We start from the raw sequence: 12,637 nt of genomic DNA, 5'->3' as shown, positions 1-12,637 counted from the left end.
CTGTATAAGGAAGCAAAGCTGAATTCTTTATAGAGGTTTTGTTGGCTAAAGTAATACAGTGACTTTGAAATAGAACGATCTCTGTTTTTTATTCAACAACTTATTTTAGTTTGAAAAGCCTTCTTGTCTTATACGTTTTACAAGCATTAAAGGGATGTCCTGAAGGTGGTCTGTATGGCAATGGAAAGATAGTACTTAGGGGCTTTGGATAGCCATTGCGCATTTCATTGCATTTTTCCAAACATCTTTCTTTTCAATGATGAAAATCAGGTTCTCCCATTGAATGTTTACATCAATACATTGTCCTTAATGTCCGAATGTAGATAGGACAAGCAAAGCCATACCGTGGAATGCAACAGAATCAATCAATCAGGTTTTTTTTTTAAGTGCGCTACTCACCCATGAGGGTCTCAAAGCGATGGGGGTGGGGGGGTTCAGCTCCGGGTCAGCTGAAAAGCCAGGTCTTGAAGCTCTTCCTGAAGGTGTGCAGGGTAGGGGAGCATCTGATGGTGACTGAGATCTCCTCGTTCCAGGCTTTGGCTGGGATGTAGGAGAAGGCTCTTCCTCCAGCTCGGGTTCTGCGGATGCACGGGTCGTTGCCAGGGCGAGGTCGTGGAGCGGAGGGTTATTTTGGGTGCGTGAAAAGACATTCTTTCGTTGAGGTATTTGGGTCAGATGTTGTGGAGGGATCTGTAGGCTTGGGTGAGTGGTTTGACAGTTACTCTCTTCTCAGCAGGGAGCCAGTGGCAGTCTCGCAGGTGTTGGGTCATGTGCTCATGTCGTGGGGTGCCGTGGACTAGTCTGGCTGCGGTGTTCTAGATGGTCTGGAGTTTGTGTAGCAGGGATTTGTTAATTCCCGCGTAGAGGGCATTTCCGTAGTCCAGTCTGCTAGTAATGAGTGCGTGTGTGACGGTCTTTCTGGCTTTGGGGGGATCCACTTAAAGGTCTTGTGGAGGGAGTTGAAACAGGTGGAGGTGACGGCGTTGATCTGGCGAGTCATGGTGAGGGAGTAGTCTAGAATGATGCCAAGGTTCCGGACGTGGTCCGTCTGGGTGGGTGACTTTCCGAGTGCTGAGGGCCACCAGGAGCGGTCCCAAGCGGTGGGTGAGGGTCTAAGGATGAGGACCTCTGTCTTCTCAGAGTTCAGTTTTAGGGAGCTGTTGCTCACCCAGGTTGCAACGTCTTTCATTCCTTCTCGGAAGCGGAGTCTGGTGTCTTCGGGGGTCTTCGTGAGGGAGAGGATGAGCTGGGTGTTGTTGGCGTAGGATACTATGCTGAGCCCATGCTGTCGGAGGATGGCGGTGAGGGAGGCCATGTAGATGTTAAAGAATGTCGGGCTGAGAGTTGATCCTTGGGGTACTCCGACGTTGATCTCTGTGAGTTCGTAGAGGAAGGGGGGAGTCTGATCCTTTGGGTTCTGCTGGCGAGAAAGGAGAAGATCCAGTCGAGGGCTGATCCTCGTATGCCAGCGTTGTGGAGTCTGGCTGCAAGAGTGAGGTGGGAGACGGTGTCTAAGGCTGCGGAGAGGTCTAGCAGGATGAGGGCAACGGTGTCTCAGGTTGAGTAGCACACTGATGTCGTCGGTGGTGACGAGGAGGGTGGTCTTGGTGCTGCGTTTGCTGCGGAATCCAGACTGGGAGGAGTGGAGGAGGGTGTTCTCTTCGATGAAGGTGGTCAGTTGTGCGTTGATGAATTTCTCGCTGACTTTGACTGCGAAGGGAAGGAGTTAGGTGGGCCTGTAGTTCTTCAGGTTCGTCGGGTCAGCCGAAGGTTTCTTGAGGAAGGGTTTGACCTCAGCCCACTTCCAGTCGTCGGAGAAGATGCCATTGATGGTGCGGCATGGTTCGGGCACAATGGCGGCGGCGGCTCAGTCGAAGATGTGAGGCAGGCAGGGGTTCTTGGGGGTTCCTGAGTGGGTGCTCTTCATGGTCGTGTCTTCGGTGGTGACCAGTGTCCAGCTGGTGATGGTGGGCTGGCTGTCATTGCTGGAGGGGAAGGTGGTTTCAGGGCTCTGTTAATTGAAGTTGTCGTAGTGAGCCTTGATTTTCAGGTGGAAGAAGGAGCCAAGCTTGTTGCAGAGGTCCCGGGATGGTATGATGTCTGTGGCTTCACTGGGGGGTTTGGTGAACTGCTGGATGATGTTGAAGAGTTCCTTTGAGTTGCTGACGTAGGTGAGGATTAACTATTCTGCATGCCATATCCTTAAGATTTTAATATAAAAGCAACTTCTGAAAAACATCTTCTTTGCTATCAAGAGAGCCTTAAAAAATGATTTCTGTGTCAGCATAAGTTGATAGATCAACATATGTGTCTAAATGGTCCAAGTTTAAGAGCAAGCATGATTTACGGAGCGTTTACTTTCTAGGTCTGGCTTGACAGTGCAGCTGTATGCAACACATAATGTCACCATTATAGATAGAGTGTGATTTGGCTCCGCTTAAGTGAGTTGTAAATTCTCACCTCATGTTATTAGCTATTTGGTGTATGATTTTGCCTTCTAGTAAGTGCTTTCACAGAGTGGACTATTTTGCATTTGATAAGTACGTACACTCAATCATCACCCTATTTGTCATATATTATTTTTTTACCTCCTTTCACATTTTATGCTGAAAGCAATCTGTTATACTACCTTTTCCCCAGCATTGGCAACTGGAATATAGCAGCTTTAGTGGGATGAGCAGCATATGAGCATACAAGGCATGTAAACAGCATTTGTGGACCAATGTTCACATGCATTGGCACACAAAAGCCAAGCTTACTGGTTTTGTTAATGCTTGCTAATATACATATCTGAGGCAGTTTGTATGGAAAAATGATCCAGCTCCAACACAAGTGATGGGGTAGAGGAACTGTCCCCAGAAGCACTCTAGAGCAGGGTTTCACTCCAAACAGACAGGACCCGACATCAAGGACCCATACAAAGCTAATTTGGAAAATTGGTAGGATGCATCTATGGCTTAATGTTCTTCTGAAAGATGCCAATACTGTAAAGCCCATGACAGGCTCAGGAGTAATACCGACAAGTCTGATTGGATATGGTTTGCATTTCTGTTCTATTATGCTCACACATGAACTAATGGTGCATACCTTTAAATGATAAAAGGATAAGTGTGCATGACGTAGGTGACCATCTTTACCCCTTCTTTACCTGTGCATTCTTCCTCCCTTGCCCCATTGGATTGATTAAAATATCGAAATGATTCATTGGTTGCACACTATGTCTATTGAACAAATTACATTTGTATTGTGCCCTTTAGACTACAGTAAAATCCGCACTTTACAAAAATAAAAAGATATTCTTTCCAAGAAGAGAGTAATGACCCCTGAAGAATCGTGTAAATGTCCAAGCCCTTTCTGAATACACTAGGATGATGAAGCGCCATGTGCTTGCTGCAGAGGGGGTGGTAGAGAATAAATGTTCTTGTTGCCAAGCTTGGAAGCTCAAGCGAATTAATATATTGCAGAAATAGTATGAGATGCTATAGGACCGCCATAGAAAGATTTAAGAAGGAGGCAGCCAGGGAGAAGTCGAGAAGAGAAGGAGCAATTAGGTAGAGTGACTCCTGTGAACTCGCTTGAGTTAGAGATGATAAGGAGCAGAGTGACAAAGGGCAGGAGAGTGGAGCTGGGTAATGACAGAACCATTTTGTAAGTGACCATTCACTTTGTGATGTGAGTTAAGCAAACAGTACATACAAAATATAGCTGTGTATAGATAATGGCAAAGCTTCCAGATAACGGGTACCAGGAATGACTTAAAAAAGTTAACTGAGGGATTACATTTTTGTAGGGCAAGATCACACCGATATTTAAATAAAACTATGAGTAGAAGCATGTGTGTGCCCGGAAAATATAAACACGAAATTAGGAACATTTTATTAAAACACTTGTAACAGGAGATGTGCAGGACAGAAATAGTAATATTATGCATGTGTAAAAGCATATTGTGAAACTATAATGCGGATAATTGTTTCAGAACAATTTAGAGAAAGTCAAATTGTAATGTATTGTCCAACTGGTTACAGTCTTAAGTCGTTTCCAAAAAATATCCCTGTGAAGTACGTCAAAAGTGCTGTCTGGTGTTGAGAAAATAGAACTAAAACAGAAAAGTATAATCAAATTAGATTTCGAGGACCAATCTCATTCTACAGGGGAGAAAAAGTAATCAGAAAATAATGTTTTTAAGAACTCGCAGGATGATGCTCACTGCTAGGGGCAACAAAAGTTTGGACCTCTGACATACATAGAAACAATTCTGTTTTCAAGCATCACATCAAGGGAGATTTAAAAATCTATATCCTGCAGAGCAGCATTTCAAAAGTAGGAAAATGAAACCAAGAACTTAAATTTAAAAAAAGTAATAGAAACTCAAATCCATAGGTAATGTGATTACAAAACAGGCAATCGTGTATTTTAGACTGCCCCAAGTTGAATTTTTGGTAAGCTATTCCAGTGCGAGAATGATGGTTCTCGATGATACGTGCAGGTGATTAGAGAAAGGTGACTGACCGCTTTCCAACCCACCTGCTGGTGGTGACAGAGAGGTATGTGATGACTCTAAGTGCCACCTTCAGGTGACTACAGTCAGGTGAGTGATGGCTGAGTGCCCTTGCGGGTTGTTATGAACAAGTTGTAGGTTTCACTCCTACCTCTTTGCCCAAGTCTTCTCGGATGACCTGCTGGATCTCACGGAGGCTGGTTTGAGGGGCCTGGCTGTGGAGCACCTTCAGGGTGCCGGTGTACTCCTTAGGCAGCAAGTAGTCGAGGGCACCCAGGTGCTGTCCTATTTTGATGTATGTTCCCCTGTTGGCACAACACAGGTCTCGGAGGCGCTTAGCTGACCGGAGATGTACCTAGAATCATAGAAAGAATTATCTCAAACATGACGCTACATGTCGCAACTTGATGTGGTCAAGGAGGAAGGAGCAAATGTTTACAAAGGCAAACAATGAGTGAGCCAGCAACAAACCACTAGAAATGGATGGCAAACAATATACCAAAACAAGCACTGGTAATGCCAATAGGTCTGGCTTATGAATGCAGTCAAGCTAGGCCTAAAAATCCATGTAGGTCAATGGCTGCCTTCCTCCCATCTGCAGAGCTGCCAGAGGAAACCACCATAAATTATCTTATTATCTAAGACACTTTAAGAGCATTACAATGCCATGTGTGTGACCCTGAAAGTTCACTTTCAGGCAGATGGATACATACATTAAATGATCACAGCTGTGTGGAGAGCAAGCACACTACGTCTGCCCAATCAAAACAAGAGTGTGATGAGGGTGGAGGCAAATCCCGTTTCCTGGTGGTTCTCGCATAATGTCTGGCGACAGCTGCACTATCAAGCCAGACCATGAAAACAAAGCACAGAACTGATACAAAGGGAAGCACAAAATATGGCATCCAAGAACTAGTATAGGTGAAGAAGAGGACCCCAAATGAAGGCATTGTGGGAGTCTAGGTAGAACACATGAAGTTAAGCCTTACAAAAAAACAAACACATAACATATGATGGAAGGTCTACCCAAAGAAAACAGAGCAGAAAACCTGGATGCTCAGAATCCAATAGGCCTTTACAAACTATGTACGTACCAGTTTCTTAACCAGATACTTAAATTAAACTATGCAATGTTGAACAAACCACCTTACTTCTTGTTGAAAGTGGTAGTCCCTGGGACTAAACCAACTGCAAAGGATATAGCCGACCAATGCTGATTAGGGAAAAAAGTGGTCCCCTGCAACAAGCTTACTTGCCCGAGGCAGGGATAATATTAATGAATTACAATAAGAAATCTCATGCATAGGGAGAGGGCACTTTAGACACGCACCGAAACAGTGTTATTGATAGAAAAATCATTTTAGTCTTATAAATAACAATGTTGTTGTGTCTTTAAGAATAATTATTGGCAAGAAAAGTATACACTATATTATTGACATACAATATAATCATCAGACATACTAATACTCATACATACCCATGCATACATCCACTTCTCATCCCCCTCATCAGTGTGTTGCAAAAGTACATTATGGTCGTACAATATATATTTATATCACAAAATAAACTAAGTGTTTTAATTAACTAATACAACAAAAACCTGTACATATTTGTGGCCAAAGTACGAAATTAGGTATGTATGGTTTTCTAACCAGCCGACCAATGCTGCAGTGTTGGAAACCTACCAACCTCAATCTTACAGTACAACATCCAATCCAATGGAATCATCAATTACATAAGTAGACAGACACCCTCTCAGGCAATATGCACCCAGCGACGCACAACAAAGCTAGGTTCCCTCTTCCATCTGTCGGTGGATTACTTATATCCATCAAGTCCATGGTGTCTTCCAGGCGAACGTAGAGGGAGCCTCCTCCAAGCTCAAGAACCAACACACCCTCGATTGACGAACATGCATCTGTTTAATTTTGTGATAAAAATATACTCACTGAAAGTGATAAAAGCAATGGCCCTCATATTTCAAGGAGAAAATGTGTTTACTTTGTGTGTCCAAAGAAACAACATGTACTGTTTATACATTGTCATTAATAAAAATAAATATAAAAAAAGAACCAACACACAACGAAGATGAAGAGAACACAAATAATGCACATCTTGCAGCTACACATAGCACAGCCACAAGAAAAAAGTGCAAACAATGCTTCTTGTACTAAAAGTGCAAATACAAAGAACAATAAAAATTGCAGAGATTGTGGCAGAAGACTGCCAGGTCCCGGCCACCATTTCAATCCCTTCGGCGAGCCTCAAGCTTATATACAAATCAGGTGCCTAGAAGCAAATTGTTCTAAAATATATTTACAAGCACATGTATAATGTAGCAATTCAAATGGTCAGTTACTCATAGTTGTCATATAAAGTTACAATTTCCACTGTTAAGATACAGAACAAAAAGCCAATATTAGCATACAAAGATTGATATCATTCATGCTATTAAGAAAAAACACAAAATTGTAAACTTGCTTAGCGGAGATGACAAAAAAATACAATCCAATCCATTAATTCGGTCGAATATGATGAACCAGTGTCAATCATGAGATTCACTTAATTTAACAGGACAGGTTCATATGACACAAGCAGCATATGTCTCATATGTAAGGCTAAACTTCAACACAAGAACACACAGAGCACTGGCAACATCTGTAAGCCAATAAACTAGACCAGCAAACATGACTTAATTGAAGTAAACGAGATGGCAGTAAGAGAGAGGTAGGTGGTGATAGAAATACACACCGCAGGTAGCCTGCAAATGTTCTGAAGTCTTCCTGGATTTGGCTTGTTGAACAGGAATGAAGTGTCTAACTAGAGGTCTGGTCGACATGGCGGGCATTCGTGTGTGTAATGGATCAGATATTGTCCGTCGCGCTCTGCGCGAATTGAATCCGGGGGCACCGGCTCTTCCCCGCTGTACCCTCCCCTCTGGTCGGTACCTTCTGGGCTTCTGTGCTCAACTTTCATTTCACTGCTGAATGGGCGCCTCTTCAGCAGCAGCTGCCCTGCTCTGTGATAAGCAGTCATGGAGGGGGGCTGATTCCATCAAGCAGTGAGTCTAAATATGCCACCATTTTCACCATCTTATGTTGGGTGGCTTAACTTCATACAGCTACCGAATGTTGGTCGTGATTCCTGTTGCTTCTGGAAAATTGAAACATTCGTCCCTTGAAAGTGAGGGGAATGGTGAGCTTATCTTGCTGCGTCCACCCCTAATGTAGGGGCAATGGCATTTCTGTGCTTGCCTTTAATCACATTTCTTGCCAGCCCGGGGTAAGTTTTTGCATGCTTGTGCAGGAAGAATAGGGGTGCTGCCCAGTGGCATAGCTAGGTTACCATGAGCCCTAACAGAGGCAAGGTAACTGGGCCCCCTAACGAGGGTGAAACGCAAACAAATGATGGATGGAATGCTGAATAAATCATACATTCACCCCCAGTCAAAAGATCTGGGTTAAATCCATCGTTCTTTTGCTCACCATGCCACCCCAGTTTGGACCCAGCTATATGCAAATCAGTCTTGACCCTGTGCCTCATGGTTACAGTCCAGCCCGAACGGCCAAGCCTGGTCCTCCCTGGACTGGAAACAAGCATCCTGGGACTGGTTCCTGGGTATTACCCTTTATCAGCCAGGCTAGCTTGAATCCAGTGGCAAAGTGATCAAGGGTCCCACGTCTGGGCATACCCATCCCACTTAGGGAGAAAAGTGATATGCAAACAAATGATGGATGGAATGCGGAATACATCATACATTCACCCTCAGTCAAAAGATCTGAGTTAAATCAATCGTTCTTCTGCTCACTACGCCACCCCAGTTTCACAAGGGTGGCATCTTAGTCTGTCAGCTGCCTCCAATAGTTCTCAGCCTCCTTTGACAGAGTCTGCATCTGCTATGTCAAAATTGACTACCATTCTTATACTTACTATAATAAGTCCACTACCTGCACTTCTGCAAATCAAGATCACAAACCTAAATAATTTTGCCAATAGGCATGGGCCTAAAAAAGTGCTTGCACACAAATTCTTAACATGCAGGAGACGCCTTACTCGCACTGCTGGCCTCATACAGCCACAATTTTCAACCTATAAAACCACTTACCCTGGACTCACAAAAGACAATGTTAATCATGCATTCACACAGGCATATTCCTCACAAGGAAGTCACAGAATATGACGGCAACTCTGCAAATACACAAGGACACTGCTCAGATACAGGTACACTGCTCACTAGGGAGGAGCCGAGTTTGGACGGATGATTGCATAGGAGGTACAGGTTGATTATCTGGTGCATTGCTCCACTAGTGCAATTCAAAGCTCTTGAAGTAATCTGCACTGAAACCTGAATGTCCACTGAGGTTTTCTAATCTCCCATCAGCCACACTTGGAGCAGCAATGCAGGCTGTACGAGTCAGATATTTCTAGACTTCTGTGGCGAAGAGTCTTGGAATCAAATAAAAGTCCCACTTGCCTTCTAAAACACTAGATGGTGTTTTTCTTTGTAGTGCAAGCATATGCTAAAGTAAATAGTGAATGAAATAAAGAAAGAATATGCCAACTATTAGACATGACAGACTTTTGGGTGATCTTTCCCCCAAACATTTTGTCTGGTTTTAGGACTCTAGCACTGATTAGCAGTGGTAGAGGGGACAAAGTGATTGCGCTCACCCCTTAAACATGGTTGAATTGCCCTACACCGGATTGACACATTTAATTTACTTTTAAGTCCCTAGTAAAGTGACAGAACATGTACTCAGGGCCTGTAAATATAACATTACTAGTGGGCCTGCAGCACTGATTGTGACACCCACTTAAGTAGCCCTTTAAAACAGGTCTCAGGCCTGCCAATTCAGCCTCGCAAACAAAACGTTTTGCCAGACCTTAACCTCCCTTTTTAATATAAATGTGACCCCTTAGGTAGACCATACACGGCCCATAAGGCAGGGTTCAGTATATTTTAAAAGTTGGATATATACTTTCATGTTTCACATGTCCTGGTAGAGGAAACGCTCTCAAATTTGTTTTTAACTACTTTAAGGTCTCTCCCATAGGATAACATTAGGAGAGGCTTCGACATTGGGTTACCGTATTAAATTTAAAAAGTGATCGCTTTTGATTGGGAGCAGGTAGGAATGGACCGCACTGTAAATGAAAGGAGCAAAGAAGCAAGGTCGCTAAAGTGAATACCGACTGCGCTGTAAATGAAATAATTAAAGAAGCGTGGACGCTAAAGGGAAAGCGAACTGCTCTGCAAATTAAATACTTAAGAACAATATAAACCGTGTGGTGAGCTGCAAAGTCGTGGGTGGAATAGGGGAAGATCATTAAAGAAAATAGTGCTCACCGACTAGATAAAGCAGACTGTGTAACAACACAAGTAAAAAGTCCAGTCCATATGAAAGGTTACCAATGCAGACAAGGCGGTACCAAGGAGGGATTAGTAAACCTATTCACAAATGAAATGCAACAGTTTCCAAAGGACAGTAACAGGAGCTAATTGAAAAGATTGGCAGGATAAGGGCAGAGCTTCTATTCCATACCTCAATACAGCATGTCTCAGAGCAGCGCATGCGCTGCCCAGGCGCGACCTTAAAAGACCTGACTTCACAGACTTGGTATATTTCTATGAATATTTGTGAATGGGGGCAGGTGGCCTAATGAGCAATGAGGGGTGATCCACTGGGCATTTTGGGATGTTTTCTTCTTGTTTAGCATGCTGAGCATCAAATATGCTTTGGGTTCAGACTATAAGGTTTCAGCAATGCCCAGAAATCAGAGACGACGCCTTTTCATTGAGTGAATGATGAAAGGTCATTCCAAACAGCTGATCTAGCGCTGATTCAGTGAATGAGGCGCCAAGGGGTAGAGGTAGGTGAACAAGGTGGATGTTTGAAGAACATGCTTCAAAGGAGGTTAAGTGGGAGGGCAGAGTTCAGTAGATTAGTTGGAAGAACTGTAACTTGAGGAGCTCTTCTACCAGCTTCTTGAGGGCAGCCTAGTTAGAATTTCCCAGAGTGGAAAAGAGTCTACTAAAATGCAGATGGGGCAAATATGCTTCAGATTGAGGCCCACGGCACTGAACAATTAGGGAAGTGGCAAGACACAATGAGCGGAGACACATTGAGTGACTGTGAAGGGTATTAATGTATCAGCGCAATAAAGATTTTTTGTTTTTTTAATACTGGTGGACAGGCAGAAAGGAAGGACTCAACTCAGAATGATCATCAGCAGAAGGTCCACAGCTTCCAAAGGACCCTTCGAGTGAGAGCTGGCTGAGGAGTCTCACAAAGACCACTGACTGACATTTGTTCACCCACAATAAAAAATGGTTTATTAATGTGATCGTTAACATTACAACACAACAAGCTTACTGTGCAGCATTCCAAAATCAGGGTTACAGAAAGCCAGTCAGTTATCTACCCTTTGACGATTGACTCACTTATTTTACATTGTTTCTCACTGGCTTTTCCATTCCTTGATTGGATTTCTCCCTCTTTTTCACACCCTTTCTCTCTTTGACATTTCATCTCGAACTACATTTACCAGTTTGACCCTCTCTCTCTTAATTTGCATCCCTTTCATGCATGCTCTTTTTTGTTCTCTCTTCATTTCCTGATTCCCATAGCTCACTGTTTCCTCCTCTCCCACGTGCCTGTGTTTTTGCCCCTCCTCTCCCCCGCCCTGTCATCCTCTCTCTGTTATTCACACTCACTCCACTCTTCCTTGTAAAACAGCAAAGGCATGATTCAGTGCCCTCCCTGGGGACAGCCGGCTCTCCATCAATGTACTGCAGAGAGAACAAGCCCCTGTCTGGGTGTATTGTTGTGGTGATTTCGTACCTGTCAGTGATCAGCCAGGGTCTCACACCCCCTGCCCTCCCTCTCTGCAGTCTTCAGGACGGAAAGGCTCCTGCTAATGTACCTGTTATTGCATGTCGTTACCAGCGCCCTCCTGGTAATCAGTTTCAATCTACCAAATATTAATTAAAGACACTTCAATTAGCCAACTACAGAGTTGGTAACTAGCTAATAAAAGCGTCCCAGTGGTGATTAGGTATTGATTGGGCTAAAGGCTGGAGAGGACCCACGATGCTGGCGCAAACGGCTGACTGACCATAGTATTGAATGAGACATACGGATGACTCCAGAGTGACTGAGTGTTTGTGGTATTTCTGTAGCTGACACAACGGATATTAGTACAGTTCTAAAATCACAGCAAGAACATATATCAGCTTTGCTAAGAAATCCTAGGACTCTGCTTCCACAGCCTCCTCTCGCAGGGCCAGGCGGACTACATAAACAGGGCCCTCAAAGTATCCGCAATATCCCCCCCCTCAAAATGGCCGAACGGGGAGGATGGTTTGGCAAGACAAGAGTGATCTATATACAAATCGACTATACACTATTGGCTTGATTCAGAGTTTTTGCATTAAATTGCCATAATCTCTTAGTAGTTTTCTACTCCTCCAGAACGTTCTTCAAATTACTTGGGCTAAATTAACCTCTACAGCGCAGGTGGATTGGGTTTTTCCAGATTTTAGGCGAAAGCGACTCGTATCATGTTACTTAACAGCAAGCTTTCCCAGGCCCGGACTGGCCATAGCGGGCACCGGGCAATCCCCGGTGCGCCGCAAGGGTGGGGGCCGGTTTTGAGCCCCTGGGGCCGATTTTGTTAGAGGGCCGTTTTTGCAGCATAGCTGTAAAATCGGCCCTGCAACAAAATCGGCCGAATACCGGCCCTAGCAAAGCACTCGGCTGCACCTCCAACTCCCCCCCCCTCGCCCCCCACGAGTGGGGAGGGGGGGCTGGCCGAGCACTTTGCCAGGGCCGGTTTTGGTTCCCAGTCCGGCCCTGAGCTTTCCCTAATAAAATACTGCCTCCCCATTACTGGAAGGGCGTTTTCTTCCTTCGTTGATGCTCCTTTGGTTCCCCAACAGACCGGGTCGAATTGAGACAAATAGGCCGGGCACCAAAATAAAAGTGGCCCCGTGAGCGAACTAGATAGCTAAAAATGTGGCCCACATTTGCAAATCAGACCAGTTTTGAACTTGTAAAGATTTGCTGTATGAGTATATTGCAATGTATGGGAGACCGCGTGCATTTTTGTCATGCAGGAAATGTCTGTAGTATTACCATG

At 44.3% G+C, this 12,637-nt stretch overlaps 1 protein-coding gene across 2 annotated transcripts in view; it reads right to left on the bottom strand.

The window, feature by feature from the left end:
• Positions 1–12,637, bottom strand: part of ADCK1 (aarF domain containing kinase 1) — an 855,153-nt gene that overhangs the window by 634,901 nt on the left and 207,615 nt on the right. For both annotated transcript variants that reach the window (XM_078659980.1, XM_078659979.1), the window contains exon 4: positions 4,650–4,853. In XM_078659980.1, coding sequence (XP_078516106.1) covers positions 4,650–4,853 — 204 coding nt within the window. The remainder of the gene's footprint in view (positions 1–4,649; positions 4,854–12,637) is intronic.

Source organism: Lissotriton helveticus, chromosome 9, assembly GCF_964261635.1.
Source record: "Lissotriton helveticus chromosome 9, aLisHel1.1, whole genome shotgun sequence".
NCBI lineage: Eukaryota > Metazoa > Chordata > Amphibia > Caudata > Salamandridae > Lissotriton > Lissotriton helveticus.
The sequence above is the reverse complement of the archived record's forward strand: the minus strand, read 5'-3'. Positions and strand labels throughout refer to the sequence as shown.